General features: G+C 48.4%; 1 protein-coding gene across 2 annotated transcripts; it reads right to left on the bottom strand.

The window, feature by feature from the left end:
* Positions 1-15,337: 15,337 nt before the first annotated feature.
* Positions 15,338-17,674, bottom strand: LOC119360675. Of its 2 annotated transcripts, none has more exons than XM_037626210.1 (2): positions 17,387-17,674; positions 15,338-16,497 (listed from the first exon to the last, which is right to left on the bottom strand). In XM_037626210.1, the coding sequence occupies exons 1-2, from the start codon at positions 17,483-17,485 to the stop codon at positions 15,757-15,759; spliced, it is 840 nt and encodes a 279-aa protein (XP_037482107.1). In that variant the 5' UTR covers positions 17,486-17,674; the 3' UTR covers positions 15,338-15,756. The 2 variants fall into 2 exon arrangements, with proteins under 2 accessions (XP_037482107.1, XP_037482113.1); XM_037626216.1 differs by lacking the exon at positions 17,387-17,674 and adding an exon at positions 16,581-17,371.
* Positions 17,675-18,230: the final 556 nt, after the last annotated feature.

Raw genomic sequence — 18,230 nt, 5'->3', positions numbered from 1 at the left:
GTATGTCGAGGAAGGCTGCTGTTGGAAGCCCTTTGGTGAAGATGTCGGCAAACTGGGCGGAAGTAGGAACATGCAGAACTCGAACCTCACCTAGAGCTACCTTCTCGCGAACAAAATGGATGTCTATCTCGATGTGCTTAGTTCTACGATGCTGCACAGGATTACATGACATGTACACTGCGGAAATATTGTCATAATAGACAATAGTAGCATGGTGCAGAGGTCGGTGAAGCTCGCTGAGTAGTTGTCGAATCCAAACAGTCTCCGCCACTGTATGAGCGACCGAGCGATACTCAGCCTCCGTAGACGACCTGGAAACAGTAAGCTGCCGCTTCGACGACCATGAAATCAGATTATCACCCAAATAAACACAGTATCCCGAGGTAGATCGACGTGTATCAGGGCATCCCGCCCAGTCTGCATCCGAGTAAGCTGTGAGAGAGGTTGGAGAGGATGGAGTGATGGAGAGACCATGATCAAGAGTACCTTTGAGGTATCGAAGGATGCGGCGGACATGGTTCATATGTGGAAGACGGGGGTCATGCATGTATAGGCATGCTTGTTGAACAACATAGGTGATTTCAGGCCTAGTGAGAGTGATATACTGAAGGGCGCCAGTAATGCTACGATATAGGGTGGCGTTGGGAACGGGTTCTCCGGCGGAAGACAATTTGGCACCGGTCTCAGCAGGTGTGCGTGTAGGATGGCATTCCAGCATGCCGGACTTGGAGAGCAGCTCAATAGCATACTGGCGTTGGGAGAGGAAGAGGCCAGCGAAAGAGCGTGAGATAGCTATACCAAGAAAATGGTGAAGAGGACCGAGGTCAGTCATGCAGAATTCTTGGCGCAGAGAAGAGATGATGTGAGTGAGAAAAGAGTCAGAGGAGGCCGTCAACACTATGTCATCAACATATAAGAGTAAATATGCAGTGTGGGTGGAAGAGTGGTAGATGAACAGAGAGGAGTCAGAACGTGAGGGAATGAATCCGAGACTCTGGATGAACGAGGCAAACCGTTGAAACCAAGCTCTGGGTGCTTGTTTAAGGCCATACAAGGATTTTTGGAGATGGCAGACGTGATCAGCATAGGAAGAGTGGGAAAACCCAAGCGGCTGCCGGCAGTAAACGGTTTCAGTGAGAGAGCCGTGTAGGAAGGCGTTTTTGACATCGAGTTGGTGAATGGGCCAGGAGGAGGAGACGGCTAAGCTGAGAACTACACGGCTGGTGCTAGGTTTGACGACCGGAGAGAATGTCTCGTCGAAGTCGATGTCGGGTTGCTGGGAATCGCCACAACAAACCTAGCGAGCCTTGTAGCGGGAGAGGGAACCATCCGAATGGAATTTATGACGAAACACCCATTTCCCAGAGACTACGTTGGCACCAGGAGGTCGAGGAATGAGCGACCAGGTGTTATTGAGAAGAAGGGCATCATATTTTTCTTTCATGGCTTGGAACCAGTTCGGATCGAGGAGGGATGCTTTGTACGAGGTGGGAATGGGGGAGATAGGAGATGTGGAAGCTGTGAAGTTGAGGCGATCAACGGGTTGGGCAAAGCCAGACTTGCTGCGTGTGCGCATGGTGTGGGCGTTACGAGGAATGGGAACGGGAACAGCAGTCGGTGGCATGGAGGGGCCAGCTGAATCAGAAGAAGGAGTCGGGATTGGTGGAGTGGCGGGGCCTGGAGAGCTGGTAGGTGGAGTGGAGGGACCAGGTGAGCTGGTTGGTGGAGTAGCGGGGCCTGGGGAGCGGTGTGGTGGAGTGGCGGGGCCCGGGGAGCTGGGTGGCGGGCGATCCGAGAGATCGCCGTGGCTGGGTTGGTCGATTGCGGAAGCGGTAGTGGGTGGCGAATCTTGGGCATGCAGTGGGTGAGTAGGGTCCAGATGAACAGTGCCATGCACGTCAACAGCGCCATGCATGTCGATCGCTGAAGAGCGTGGTGAAGGGGTGACAGCGCCGGAAATTGGGGCAGAAAAGTTGGGGGTAGCGTGAGTGGCGAAAGGAAAAATGGTTTCATCAAACATGACGTGGCGAGACAGAATAACACGACCTGTAGGAAGATGGAGGCAGCGATAGCCTTTGTAGGAATCAGAAAAACCGAGCAAGACACAGGGCAAGGAACGAGGTGAAAGTTTGTTATCAGTGGTGGCAGATAAGTTGGGAAAGCATAGACAGCCGAAAGTACGAAGATCGGCGTAGGTGGGTGGGGCTAGGAAGAGAGACTCATAGGGAGAGAAGCGAGGACAAGTTTTGGTGGGCCAGACATTAAGTAAATATGTGGCATGCCGAAGCGCTTCAACCTAATATTGAGGAGGCATGGATGCGTGGATGAGTAGGGTACAGAGAATGCCGTTGATCATGCGAAGTGAGCGTTCAGCTTTCCCATTTTGGGGCGAGGTGTAGGGACATGAAAACCGGAGAAGAATGTCGTGGTGAAGAAAAAATTCACGGTTGCGGGTGTTGTCGAACTCGCGACCATTATCACATTGCAAGAAGCGAATGGGAAGAGAGAAGTGAGTGGAAACGTAATGTTGGAAGTTGACAAACAAGCTGTGAACATCAGATTTCGCTCGGAGGGGAAAGGTCCATATAAAGTGAGAATAATCGTCAAGAACAACAAGATAGTACTTGAAACCGGATACACTAGGGATAGGTGACGTCCACAAGTCACAATGCAACAGTTCAAAAGGGAAAGAGCTACTGGTAGTAGAATAACTAAAAGGCAGCCTAACATGCTTGCCTAATTGACACGATTGACAAAGAGACGAGTCATGAGAGTCACGACTGTAAGGGATCCTAAACGCGTCGAGGAGGGTGGTTGTAGTAGCATGGTTGGGATGGCTGAGCCGTCGATGCCACAGACTGATGGAGGCGAGCATGGCATGGGGCGAAGGAGTGGAGGCGCCGTGGACGGTGTACATATCGCCCGAACTATAAAGCGCGCCAGCTCCATCCGGGTGCAAAGATCCTTCATAGTCAAGCCAAAAGGGTCAAATTCCACAGAAACTTGGTTATCAATAGTGAAACGGCGAACTGAGATGAGGTTACCTCGCGAAGAAGAAGAGGGGAGTGAGAGGAAGGGATAGAGGAAGTGCCGACACAAGAGACAGGGACAGTGGAACCATTACCAAGAGTAATGGAGGGAAAGAGAAGAGAGGGATGAATGGAAGAAAGCGAGCTACTAGATGCAGACATATGCGCAGATGCACCAGAGTCGAAGATCCACTCGTTACCTGCGTCTTGGGTGGTGAGAGAGTTCATGGCGGCGATGAAGGCGGCCTGATCCCAGGCCGGCGCGGTCGAAGATGAAGGAGCAGCAGCATCAGCGGGTGGCTGAGGTGGCGATGGCGCTGGTGATGCAGCGTGCTCCCAGGTTGATGGTGTGGGCATCCCGTAGGGGTACAAGGAGTGCGCCGTTGGCGCCGCCGTGGCCTGGTACAGAGGAGCATAGGCGGTGTAGGCCTGCTGTGGTGGACGAGAGCCCAGGAGCCCAGGAGCGCCGGTGGAAGGGCGAAGGCCAGGCACCTAAGCGCCGGTGTAGGCCGGCGGAGCACCGTACGGGGAGGGTGCGGACCATGGCATGGGCCAAGCCTGCACGAGCCCCGTCCAGGGATCGTGTGGAGGGCGCCATGTCGAGCGAGCCGGTGAGGAAGGCGCAGGAGATGGTGCAGCGGTTGGCGGTGCAGGAGTAGAGCTCGACGAAGAAGACGCCGATCCCTGCTTTGGTGGCCGATAGATCGGGTTTTTGCCCTTGTAGTTGGGGCTGGGGCGCCACCCCGGCGGCGGTTGAGGTGCTGGAGGCGCCGGAGAGGAAGCCGCAGACGAACCCGCAGGAGTCGGAGCAGGGCGAGCCGAGGTGTGGAAGAGGCGAGGCGTGCTGGCCTTGCGCGCCTGATTCTGCTCCTCCATCTGGAGCATGGAGCGCGCCTCGGCAAGCGTTGGCAGAGGCCGGAGCATGGGGATCAAGGTCGCCTGCTGGGCGAAGCGGTCGTCGAGGCCACCCATGAGCGCATGAAGGAGGGAGCGGTCGGCAACCACCTCGCCGAGCTCACGCAGCTCGTCGCCGATGGCTTTGATGCGTTGGCAGAAACGCCGACAGGGCGATCACCTTGAGTGATGGTGCGGAGCTCCTGTTGAGCGCGGAGATGCGAGCGTCGCGGTTGTCCTGAAACAGCCGGCGGAGCTCGAGCCAGATGTCACAGGCGGTGGCACCATCGGTCACCACAAGGTTGAAGAGCTCGGTGGAGATGCGGGTTTACAGCCACTGAATAATGGCAAGATCATCCTTGAGCCATCTGGGATTGGCGGGGGCCGGTGGTGTATCGCCGGTGATGTGATGAAGGAGAGAACAGCGACCAAGATGGATCTCGAAGAGATGCCTCCAATGATAGTAGTTGTGGCTGTGGAGTTCAAGAACAATGAGGATGAAAGGAGTGATGTCAGTGATCGTATCGCTGAAGGAGAGAGTGGAGGGAATGGCAGGCTGGATGACTGGGGAAGAAGGTGTGGGCTGGCCGACGGTGAGGGGAAGAGTAGGCTGGCCGCCGCAGTTTGGAGGTAGGGTTGGCTGGCCGCCGGTGTTGGGTGGTTCGCCTGGATTCGTCATGGCGATCGTGGGAGGGGAGAGATGGATCGGATATCTGATACCATGTAAAATGATTGATTGTTCAGTTGTGGTTACAGAATACAGAGAGGAGTACATAAATAGGGGAGCCGGGCGCAACCGCGGCAGGACGTGGGGAGAGGCGATCGTGCAATCCAAGTGGGAAGCTAGTCCACGCTCTAACAGATGGAACCCCCAAAATCCCTTACAATCACCCCAATCATACTGCAGAGGTGGTGTGGTCGCCATGCCAAGGATGCTGACACGCATTTTTGGCTGTACTAAAATAACATGCATTTTTGGTGGTTTCCTGGTCTTACATAACAGGTACTCCCTCCGTCCGAAAATAGTTGTCATCAAAATGGATAAAAAGATATGTATCTAGAACTAAAATGCATCTAGATACATCCCCTTCTATCCATTTTGATGACAAGTATTTCCGGACGGAGGGAGTACACAGAAACACAAAAGAAAACAGTTTTCATCAGGAAGATAAAGGCAGCTCCCCAACATAACATGCTAACATATAACTCCTGAAAAAGGAAAGGAAAATAAAAGCAGTAGCGTTACCCAGTGATTTTTCCTGAAGCTTGACGAGCCCCCCACCGAAATCAGTCTGGAGTTTCTCCTCACAGCCGTTCTCTCCACCTTAGCTTATCACACAGTGTATTAGAATTAGAAGGAAGAAACCTAGAAGGGATTGCTGGTTTACATCCTCACTTGTAACTCCTAGTACAAGATTGCACTACAAAAGGCAGCAGCCTCATTAGTTGATTTCGTGAAGCAATGTCAGTTTCAGCCTGAAGCTTCTCCTTCCACAGTTTTCTCCAGTGCCGACAGAATGATATGAGACCATTGGAGGACGATGCTTGGGCAATAAATATGATATCATTGCGAGCTAGCCACATTGCCCAAAAATGATCTGTTTACCTTCAACCCGCTACCCATCTTAGGCAAAATGATCTTAATCAGCAACAAACATATGAGTGAGGAGCTAAAAATTATGACCGAAACATTTCATTCTGCACATACACATCTGTCTACCTTGAACCTGCTAGCGATCTTAAGCAAAAATGCTGAACCTAGTTACTTCAAACAGGATCAACCTTGCTGCTATCATGGGATAGAAGGTGTGATCCACACCGGCGGCGATGAGAACCTGCACCTGTTGCACTCTTGCCCGAGCGCCTCCATCTTCTTCACCGTGTCGTCCTTGAGGCTGTACACCCCGACAGCACGAACGTCAACATCGTCATCATCCACGCGCGAGGAAAACTCCTTGCGCACGCCGCTGAGTCTGTCGTCTGTGAAATAGACGCAGCCGGCCTCAATCTCCGGGCGCCCCCTTGTCGGCACGCACATCGACTTGTTCACCCCGACGAACAGCACGACGTCACCGATGTCCCTCGTCTCATTCCACTGCCCGTCGTCACCAAGGACATGGACCTTGAAGGAGCACGTCCACCCTTCCCGGCCGTACCGCTTCTTGGTCACACGGCCGTACTTGAGCACCACCATCAGCCGCCCACCCGGTGCTGCCACCAGGTACTTGAGATGCCGGCGCGAGCTGCCTTCTTCCATGGCCAGCCTTGGCGTGACAGCCGTGCTTGTGTACTCGCCGCCAGACTCCGCGTCACGCTGCCACGCTGCCACACCTCGACAACACCCGAGTAGGAGACGGAGTAAAACTGGCCGTCGTGGTGGATGCCGTCCTCGACTCCATCCTCCGACCGCGCCAGCTTCCACACACCGTCCTCCGCCGTGGCGCCGAAAACATCCCAGAGGATAAGCATGGCGGTGCCGTAGCTGCCGGGGCGGCGCGGGGACAGGACAACCTTCCGGTAGAACATATAGTTGGGGGCGAACGAGTAGCCCCCGTACCCCTCACGCCCCAAGGAACTGTCTGGGAACGGCGGCCCGTGGCCGTACCGGATGGTCAGAAAGCACCGTACACGCACGGTGAACGAGTCGTGGCGTGGGGCCACCTGCGGTCGTTGAAGACGCCCATGGTGGCGATGTGCGGGAGCGCGTGCTGCTCGCCGGTTGCGGGGTTGACGAGGTAGATCTGGCCCAGGTCGTCGGCCGTGGCGAGCCACCCGCGAGAGGAGCCGAGGACTAGACTAAGTGGCCTCGCAGCGCGGGGTCCAAGGCGTGCACGGTTGCGGCCCGCCGGTCGGCGACGGAGAAGAGCTCGACGGTCTCCGTGGTCTTGCCGGGGAGTAGGAGCCATGGTGCGGACGGCTTGAATACGTCGTCGTCGCCGCCGCAGGATGCTGCGGAGACCGCGGCGAAGGCGATGCGGTCGTGGATGTTGTCCAGCAGCTCCGGCGGGAGGCTGGGGCCTTCCCTGACGGCGGCCGGGGCGTTCCGTGGCATGCTGGCACGTAGGCGTAGTCTCCTACAGATCGATCGGATGAGGGTATTAAGGACGGCGATCGTGTGTGGATTTCTGCGAGGTTAAGATACGGCCGGAGACAGATGATATGGCCAAGACCGTGGCAGTTGTCCGTGTTCACTCAAGGGAGAAGGGACTGAGGGAGGATCCAGCTCAATGCTACTGTGGCTGGCCACCACCTTTGGGAGGGTATTCAGACAAGACAAAACAGGAAGGATTTCAGTTCGAAGTGCATGAATGAGTTCCTGGCTGTTCAAGTTCATTTCATCAGCTGGGCACCGTCAGCCGTAGCAAGCTTCTGCTATGTTGGTTTGTACTTTGTAGACATGCTAATTCGAATCATCGACCATGGATGATATCTGTTAATTGTTGTTGTAATTTTGTAGTTCACCTGAAGGAGGCATGGGCATCACCTCAGGCATATATATATATATATATATATATATATATATATATATATATATATATATATATATATATATATATATGAAACAATCTATTGGTGAGCGACATAAATTTCTTTCGTTATCCTACCAGTTGCAACTTGCATAGGATGAGCACCGATTCTGAAATTTATTCACAATTTCTCAGACTAAACATGGCACCAGCTTGCAGGTAAGCAAGTTTTCAAGGAGGCGTGGATGTTCAGGCCTTTCCTCTCACACATTCCATGACTTGGGATGGTATAATGGGTTTAGAGCAGCGGGAGCTGCAGTCAACTACAAAGAGCTGTTGCAAGCAACTGGAAGCGGTATTCATAGATTTCACAAGGCGGTGGCTTGTGAATTAACTAGTTATGTTCTAATATTGCAGAGTTCTGTTCTAGTGTTTATGTCAACGAGTTATGATTAACTATAAATATTGAATGTGTAATTGAGGAAGAGGGAACAGGTTGGCTTGACATAGGATACCAAGTAATGTCTGATCATGGTTTGACATAGCTGGCAATTGGACTTGATACATCAAAATCTAGCTTTCACGCTCCTTCAGTGAGTTCTGTCATCAGGCTTTTCCCCATGTCAGTGTGGTGTGTTACTTAATTTACTTACCGAAACAAACTTAATATTTCTTATGAAAAACTGCAACCAAATTATAGCATCTGTTGTTATGTTCTGAGCAAGGTTTAAGTTTCAGTAACCATCCTTTTCTTTCTTGGAAATCTTCTGTAGCTCTGAAGTTCTTTTACCCCTATACTCTGCCGCATTTACCTTCGAATAGAAGTTAATCTGGAAACTAAACCTGTCTGTACTGTTCTTTGCTAATGCACAAGGGTTAAGTTTCAGTAACTATTCTTCTTTTTCTTGGAGATCTTAGATAGCTTTCTGAAGTTATTTTACCCCTTGCTCCGCTGTATTTACCTCTGAATATAAGTTAATCTCAAAACTAAACCTGTTCTTTCAAGTTCTGCTGACTGTTTTGCTAAGTGCACATGACTTATTCAGATTTATGAGCTGATAATGCCAGCTAAATATAAGGTTCAAAAACTAGATGTGTTGCGCTGTGCACCTATTTTTCCAAGTTCTGCCGACTCTTTTGCTAATCAGCTGCACTTTGTCGAACAACACGTGCATCTAGTTCTTTTACTACTCTGCCGGATTTACCTCTGAGCAGAAGTTAATCTAGAAATTGAAACTTTTTTTCCAAGTTCTGCTGATTGTTTCGCCAAGTGCACATGACATATTTAGATTTATGAGAAGCAAAACTTTAATACATAGAATAATTCATATTCTTCACTAGTTCTCGTATGTTGAACCCATGCTGTAAACAAAATCAGTTCGATGACACATTGTAGCTAAGAGTTATAGCAAAAATTAGAGTAAGAAAGATGGTAATCAGCTCACAAAAGATGTAACAGTACATGCATTGCACATTTTGAGCATCAATTAGCATCCACCCTGTAAAATGATCTGAATCAGACAAACTGTTCCTAGAGATTTCACACATGCACATAGCAAACACATGGATATATACGCAAGCTGGCAAGAAACAACTTCTAAAATTCTAAACTCTAATGGATTTGTACAAGATCATAAAAGCATGTTTTCTTATAGATTGTTTAGACCTGCAAGATAAGGCTTTGATCCTTCCCCCGCAAAAAAAAAGGCTTTGATCCTTGGTGGGTGTTTGCATTGTAACCTGGGTGATTTGGTCCTTCTAGTGTGGACGAGCTACAGCGTTGTAATTGCGATGTACTTTGATGGGTGGAAAAAGTACCGAAATCTCTTCAGGATCTCGTTCTTTGTTTCTGAATGTTGTCCCGAAAATACTAGGTGGTTCATCGTCTTGCTCAGGCCATCCATGTTGAACTAATGTGTACAATGAGTTTAGGCTGAATATCTGATCATTATGCCTTCATGTATTTTCCTCATAGGGGTTGTGGTTGATGGTTTCCTTGGAGATATGTTTTCCAATATTTCTTTCCTTGGAGATATGTTTCCTTAGACTAAATTACTTACTAGACAATAGGACTATACATATTTATTTTTCTTGATAAAATGGCATATAGACATTTTGGTTCGAAAGTATCCTTCTAATCTTGAGCTCAAATGCTCCTGTCGTGAAGAGTAAAATCGAAAAGGAATAGAAAAGAAATGTCAAAATATTTGATTTTTTTTTGTGGCAAACTTTAAGAAATGTTTGAAGTGCATGCACATTTTCATCACGAAATCACATTGGAGGAAGTCGTGGCAAAAAAAACAGAGCTCCAAAATGTGTTTGAAAGTAACATTTTCGAAGCATCAATTTTGAATTTTTTACAACGCCTTGCACTGATGTGATTTCGTGATGAATTTTTTCATGCACTCCAAACCTTCCTTAATGTTTGCCACAAAAAAGTTCAGAAGTTTTTAGTTTTTTCCTATTTTTTCGAATTTGTTGTTCATCCAGCAGCATTTGAGCTCGAGATTAGAAACTACACTGGTTTTGTTGATATGAGATCTCTCGAATCATGGTTTAATCACATCATGTCATCTATATAACGCAACTCCTGTCTAAAGTACCTTGTGTTCCGATTAATTGTCACCTCAGTGGTTCTTCATCCATTGTTGTTATTTTTTCAAGTTTACTAGGGTTTACTTTGTCCAATTTCATATTATTTTTAGCCCATAACTTCGTATTGCTACATATTTTGACACTATAAATGCTCAAGCTGATACATATATTGTTCCGAAAAAAGGCCGATGCACATATTATGTACCAGTTTTAGATATGGGTAATAAAGGTATGCAAAAGAGATCTTTAGCCACGTGCCCTTACTTAAGAGTAGAGGACAATAGGACATGGCTGGTGATTATGTGGCCCCATTATCATTGATTGTAGAATGGTGCCTCCATGCACTTGGTGTCTTCATTGCTTACTTCTAAAAGGTTCTGCATACGGTGCACCACCCATTATTTATACCTATTAGTTGAAACAATGTGTCCAGTAATTTAAGCTTGTTCTTCGAGAGTTTCTGTATCGTTAGATTTGTAGGCACTGAGAGCAAGCCAGGAAGTGGAAGAAAGAGAGAGTTCAAGAGCAATAGGAATGGGAACATGGAGGAAAGCCCTCCTTGTTTGTTTGCACTTCTAGTGTTGGAGGTGCAAATATTTGGCATGGATCCTTTCCTGATGCCTCCCATTCCTACCGTTCTTGTGCACTCCTTCCTCTTCCTTTTGGCTTACGCAATAGCTCTGACGGAGAAACCATAGACATGTGTCCACTTATTTAGATAACATGAGACCTCGAAGGCGAGCTCGGAAGAGTAAGAATGAAGGGCCTTAGAGTAGTGGGAATGGGAACGTGAAGGAAAGCCTAACTTCCTCGGTTTGACCTCTCGTGTTGGAAGTGATAATTTCGTTTGGTGTCCCCGATGCCTCCCATTCCTATTGTTCTAAAGCACTCCTTCCTCTTCACTTTTTGGCTTGCTTTGTTGATTTAACTTATAAACCAAATATATGTGTGCACATGTTTGATGTGAAATCTCAAAAGTGAGCTAGGAAGAGGAAGAGAGGGCCTAAGAGCAATGGGCATGAGAACATAGAGGAAAAACTAATTTACCGGTTCTTCACCTCTTGTGTTGAGGTGGAAATCCTGTTTGTTATTTCCCAATGCCTCTCATTCCTATCGTTCTTAAGCGCCTCCTTCCTCTTCCTTTTTGTTTGCTCAATCGTATAGTGGGAAAACTAAACATATGCGTGGATATATTCAGATGATACGAGATGTCCATTGTGAGACAGGAAGAGGAAGTAAAGAGGGAATAAGAGCAGTGTGCATGGAAAAATGATGGAAGGCTAAAGCCCTCGTTCATCGTCTAACACTAGCATCTAGTCATAAAAATATACACTAACACATTTTTTAATTTAGCAACACTAGACACACAACTTTGACATAGACAATTGTACATATTCTTCACTAGTTCCCTTATGTTGAACTCAATATGGACATGAATGGGATCAATGACACACCAACCCTGACCACTGAAGCTAAAAATAGGAGCAGAAAACGGAGTGAGAAGGATGGCAATTAGCAATCATATCATGTAACATATATGCATTGCAGATTACTTTTAGCATCTGTTAGCATCCATCCTCTAAAATGATCTGAATCACATAAACTATTCCTACAGAGTTCACACATGGGAATATCAAACTAATGGATAAATAACACATACTAGCAAGTTTCTGCTGAGCACTGTCGGCCGTGGCAAGTTTCTGCTGTGTTGGCTTGTAGACATGCTAATTCGAATCATTGACCATGGATGATATCTGTTTATTGTTGTTGTAATTTTTGAGTTTACCTGAAGGAGGCATGGGCATCACCTCAGGCATACATATGAAACAATCTATTGGTGAGCTATATCAATTTTCCTGCATTATCCTACCAGTTGCAACTTGCATAGGATGAGCACCGATTCTGAAATTTATTAACAGTTTCTTCCATGCTGATGCCTTGCTCATGATTACAGTTATCTGCCTTGGATGGATTATATCATGGCTATGCATCAATTGAAAGAGGGATTATCGATGCGAGCGCTTATATGATTTACTCGGATCTGCAGGCACCTAGAGATAGGAGGCCAACCATCGACACTGTTCTGAACTTGACATTATTGGCATCATTCTATTAGAAGGTGTCAAGTGCTAGTGTTTTACTGTTTGGTGAGTCTGAAACAGAATTCGACACTAAGTATCATCGGATCTGGGCGTCTGGATTTTGGAGCTTCTCACACTCGACATGGCACCGGCTTGTGGATAAGCCAGGTTTTCAAGGAGGTATGGAATGGAAGTGCGGGCCTTGCCTCCCACACATGACACACATTCCATGACTTGGGTTGGTATTATGGATTTTGAGTATAAAAGCTACAGTGGTATCCAGAGAGATCAGAAGGCAAGGTACTGCACGGTGGCTTCTTCTCTCTCCCTCGGATTTCCGTTCTTGCTACTCCGTAACCAACTCATGTATCCAGTGAGTGATTCGTGTACTAACAACAGTGCAGGCTGTCTGCTGGATACCCCACTTAAATTCCTAGAACACAGGTAATGGTATGGAGAGATTAAAGTTTGAATATTATAGAGCTGATCTAGTGTTTAAATCATCAAGTTTGATTGACTGAATATGAACAAGTAATCATGGAAATCGGCAGTCATCAGTCATGTAGGAAATGTAGTGGCAGCACATTTGGGATATCTGCAACCTGATGAAATTTTACTGCCTTTGGATACTATGGTGTCTAATCGATCCTTTTGGCAACTAATAATCCATCTCATGGTCTCTTCAAATCGTGTGATTTTGTTTATGGGAGAAATCATGACCTACTGTCCTTGTTCTTATTTACTGTTCCCTGCAGAACTTATCAGCTTAAACATGTACTCCCTCCGTTCCTAAATATAAGACCTTTTAGAGATTCCACTATAGACTACATACGGAGAAAAATGAGTGAATCTACACTCTAACGTATGTCTCTATACACCCGTACATAGTTCATAGTAAAATCTCTAAAAGGTCTTATATTTAGGAACGGAGGAAGTACTCTGCAGAACTTATCAGTTTTTTATAGAGCATTTATTTCTTCTTGTTCGAATAAGGCATGCGTGTTTTCTAAGTTCTTATGCTGATTCATACATGTGGTTAAATTATTCCTTTATGCGTTAATGCAAACATATCAACATTTAGCTCTGTTGTGTATTTAGTTATGGTTACCTGATTTCCTTTTTCTGACAGGAATGCACATACTTCACACTTGTTAGCTCTTATAACAACCTAGGATAAATTTTATCACCCTCAAGGTATCTAGTTGATCACATTAAGTTAATAGCACTAATTAGGATTGTGCATTATATCGTTGTGACTTGCTCTCTGCAGTAGTTTACAGTAGGTGCAGCTGAATTTTATGAGCAACACGTAGTTCCTGCATTTTCAATGTTAATTTGAAGGCAAAGGTGTTTGCTGAAAGTGGGAGATTTATGAGTAGGAGTTCTACGTGTCAAAGAACTCTGCACTGATGCATCTTCCAGTCTCACGGTTAAGTAAACTTGAATTGCAATTGGTCGACTAGCTGGGCAATTGTCTGGAGTTATCTTGATCAGCATGCATCACCATTTTCAGATTTGAGGGTGTTGAATAAACTTATGTATATTGTTGTTTCTAGAAATTGCCGTATCCCATATCGCCGTATCCGTGTTGCCGTATCGGTGCAACGAGCTATCCACACATCCACATCTTGGCGAGCTTCTTTGGGTAGACGGATACGCAGAGCCTGGCACCGTCTCGGCGATTCCTAAGCAGGAGGGCTGGACTGCGATCGAGGGGACAGAACATGACCCTGTTTCGATGCTTCGACAGAATACCTAATACTCTCATGTTATATTATGGGACGGAGGGAGTACTAAGGAGTATTTACTAAGGAAACACTGCAACCAAATTATAGCATCTACTGTGTTATGTTCTGATACTGTCCTTTGCTAATGAACAAGGGTTAAGTTTCAGTAAAAATCCTTCTTTTAGTTGGAGAACTTGAGTAGCCCTGAAGTTCTTTTAACCCCATACTCTGCCACATTTGCCTCCGAATAGAAGTTACTCTGGAAATTGAACCTGTTTGTGCAAGTTCTGCTGATTGTTTTACCTAGTGCACATGACTTGCTTAGATTTATGAGCTGATAATGCTAACTAAATGTGCAACGCTGCCAGCACTTTTACGATGCAGGTCCACTTTATTTCTTTGGTATCATGCACGGCTGGCTGCTCTCAAGGCCAAAAATGTTTGCAGCTCAGTCCATACTCATGCAGGCGATGCAACTTGATCGAAGCATAACATGTTTCATCTGCTCTTACCGAAACAAGTGAGCCAAGGACACATGTGAAAAAAAATCTGTACGCATTGCACTCCCAGCAGGTCAGTTGCCTGCTTGTATGCACTGTACTCCTCCCAGCCATTTTTCTTCCTCTCATGCTCTCAACTTTGTTCAGTGTATGCATCGGCTAATCTGCTCATGTGAGCCCTAACCCTAACCTAGCAAAGATTAACAAAGTAATTAAAGGGAGCAGCAAACCATGGCTTCCCTTTCACTTGAAAAAGAAAGTGGGATAGTCAAGGAGGGAGGGAGGCTGTTTGTTTGTGTGTGTGTGTGTGTGTGTGTGTGTGTGTGCTGAAAACATGGTGATGTAGATGTGCACTGCACTTGGCCGGTGGGGTGCTGGTATTCGGCGCCGGCTCGCTCGTCACCCATGTTCTGCACAATTCAATGGAAAAAAGAAAGAGAGCGAGAGATAGATGCAGGGGAACAGGCCGTCGTGTTCCCGGGAAGAAAGAAGAACATTCATTTGGCAACGGACGGACGCATATTTTGTCTCTTCCCCTCTCTAGAATATTCCAGGTCTGTCCCTCCTCCCTCTCTCTCTCTCTCTCTCGAGAAATAGTTTACTTAAATCTTGTCTTGAAATTAATTATGGCACCTGTGTTTGTCTTCTGTCAAATAGTGCTGGGCATTTCCTGATCAACAGAGCTAGGATTTTAGAGATGGCCCTGCTTTTCCTGCGTCCGAAAATATTTGTCATCAAAATGGATAAAAAGGAATGTATCTAAAACTAAAATACGTCTAGATACATCTTCTTTTGTCCATTTCGATGACAAGTATTTCCGGACGGAGGGAGTATAATTGTTGATACCTCTGGTGTTCATACTTATTTTTCTGTTCCATATTTTCTCGGGATTATTAGTCTGAAAATTGGAGTTGCTACTCTGCTTCCAACACTGGACAGGTTATAAACTATTAACATCAAAAAACACCGTACCATTTTTTCTTTTTCTTTGCATAAAAGTATGCATTAATCTGTGGAAAAGTAAATCATATACCAAAACCAAGCTACAAACTATAGGTAGGATAAATTGTAAATTGACACAAGCCAAGGGCATGCCTGAGATCAGTGGAACCTAAAGTTCTCTTCTCAGCACAAAACAAAAGGACTATTGGCAATTTGGCTACCATGCATGCAAAGATATGAACAATCTCTCTCTCTCTCTCTCACTAAGACTCTCACAAGCACCAGACGAAAATTTGACAAGAGGTAAAAAAGAGGGTGAGATTAACCTTCCTATTTACACCAGGATTAACCACTGATGACTCTGCTACTATACTCTGCTTCTATGACGCTACTATAATGCAGTCAGCAACTAGCGCTGCCGTGTCACTGACAGGCGTGACATGGCAGCCAACCGCCGGGCCGGCGGCGAGGGGTCGGCGGTCGCTGGTGGAAAAGACGAGGCGCGGGCGGTGGAGGGACGGTCAATGCAGCCGGTGCCGCTTGGGGGCGAAGCCCCGCGACGGCGAGCAGCTGGTGGCGGCCATGGGCATGGCGGGCATCGCCGCTATCGGCCGCTTCATGCAGGCGCTGTTGGCGTTGGGGCCGTAGCCGGGAGCCGCGCCGGCGTTCGCGGCGTGGAGTGGCGTCGCGTTCATGTAGACTCCGCCGCCGCCGACCGGGAGCGTGTCGAGCGCGTGCACGGGCGGCGGGTTGCGCCAGCGCGGGAGCGGCCCGGCCACGAGCAGGTTCTGCAGCAGGGGCCCCGCCTCCATGACGGACTGCAGCAGCCGGCCCCTCGGCGGCAGCGGCTTCTTCGCGGCGAGCATGTCGAGCACGGCGTCGGCGCCGCAGAGCTGCTGCTGCTTGGCCGGCGGGGGCGGGCTGGCGGCGCCGAGCTTGCCGCCCCCGCAGCGGCGCCGGTCGGAGGAGGTGACGGGGTCGAAGAAGGGGTCGACGGGGGACGACACGAGGCTGCAGTCCGAGTCGGTGACGCTCGACGTGCCCAGGGCCGGCGCCGGCTGGTGCACCGGCGGCGCGGCCTGCTTGGCCGCGGCGAGGAGCAGCTGCTGCACCTGGTCCCTCGCGTCGTCCCGCTCCTTGGCCACCTGGCGCACGAGGTCGGCGAGCTTGGCGATGCTCTGCTCCTTCCTCCGCAGCTCCTCCTTGGACACCTCCAGCTCCATGGTCGCCGCCAGCAAGCTCTGCTTCAGCTCCTCCACGCTCTGCAACCAAATTCCACAACCAAGATCAACATTTCCATCCTTCCCCCAAAATCAACCTCAAACACCACCGTTTCCGCACCAACCATGGTCTGCATACAATCTGAAAAAATCGGATGGGGGAATCAAAATCAATGATTCGATCCTAGGAACAAGGCGATGACGGGGCCGTGATTCACCAAGCACAAGGCGATGGCATGCACGCACGCACGACCCAAAACCAATCCTCGGAGCGGCGAATGATTTCGATTCCCTTCTTCCCGGCAAATGATTGCACCATGCAACAGCCGCTAGTGGAGGCATCCATGCCATGCCCGGCTTTGGCTTTGGCTTTGGCTTTGGCTTTGGGCTCGTCAAAGATCAAAGGTGAAAACAATAATAATCTAAGCATGATACCGGCAGTAAAAAACTCATCACCCTTTCCCCGTCTCGGGACCCAGCGCTGAGCAACAGCATGATTGCTGCAGAGCATCCCGCAACAGTGCCGAACTTTTGTTGAAAAGAGAATGGGGACGGGGAAAAGGCGGGCCGAACCGGACCAAACCCAACGAGAAAGTCAGTCAGTAAGTCTTCTACTCGAGCAAGTTAAGTACTACATAATTCCGGCATGGATCGGAGCATGGAAAATGCAGAGAGGGCGGGGAATTCCGGCACGCCAAGGCTTCTCGAGCCCCGGGCGAATTCGCTGCCTGCCTAACCCTTCTTGACCACGACAAGACACGCGCGCAACCCAAGGCGGCGCACGCGGCGGGCATTGCCGGCGGCCGGTCAGGAAATGCGGCGGCGAGGAGGGCGCGGGGTTCTTGGCGGCCGGAGTTGGGGACGAAGGCGGAACAAAGATACAGGAGAGTAATTGCAGGGGGGGAGAAGGTTGTGGGGGCAAGTCACGCACCTCCTGGGGCTGCAGCTCCTCCTGGAAGGACCAGAGCGTGGAGAAGAGGGTGGTGTCCATGGCGTCGCCGAAGCCGAGGGGGAGCGGCTCCATTGCCATCGCTTCGTCGGTCCTTGACCTCCTAGCTCTCCGTCAGACCGTCACGCACTGCGCCGCGCCCGCCTTGGTCTCTGGCCGTGGACGGCTGCTGCTCGGTGGAGGAGGGCTGCTGGTGTTGGGGGAGGAGGGGAGGGAGGAGGGAGGTTTGATGGGAGAGAGAAATGTATATATAGGAGATCTGTGTGAGGTTTTGGGGAGGAAGGAAGGTTGGGTGATGTATGGAAAGGTTGGGGGGAGGGGAGGAAATTATGGAGCAAATGTTTATGGAATGTGTGATCAGCCTCTGATAACCTGCCATCTGTGGCTCCTTGCAACAAGGAGAGAGAAAGAAAAAAAAACTTTGAGAGAGAGAGAGGCAAGAGGGGCCAACCACTTTTCTGTCTCTTGTGTAGACAGAAAAAAGTGCCTGAAATTGTACTCCCTCCGTCCAGAATTTCTCGTCGGAGAAATAGATAAAAATAAATGTATCTAAAACTAAAATACATCTAGATACATTCATTCCTCCGACAAGTATTTCCGGACGGAGGAAATATATTTGTTTTTGCCGGTGGAGGCTACACCTGAATTTATGTGTTCTCTTCTGAAAAAGAAAAAATATTTAAATGGAAAAGCCTTTTGGATCATGGGGTTTGAAAGACACAAAAATAGGATAAACATGTACAAACCAATGGAGGCTACACCTGAATTTGATTGTGTAGAAGTGGTATTGTCTTGCGGAAAAAAATGAAAACTTTGGATAGAGGTA

This window comes from Triticum dicoccoides, chromosome 1A (assembly GCF_002162155.2).
Source record: "Triticum dicoccoides isolate Atlit2015 ecotype Zavitan chromosome 1A, WEW_v2.0, whole genome shotgun sequence".
In the NCBI taxonomy this organism is placed as follows: Eukaryota; Viridiplantae; Streptophyta; class Magnoliopsida; order Poales; family Poaceae; genus Triticum; species Triticum dicoccoides.
Note: the sequence above shows the minus strand (reverse complement) of the source record. Positions and strands in the feature narration are given on the sequence as shown.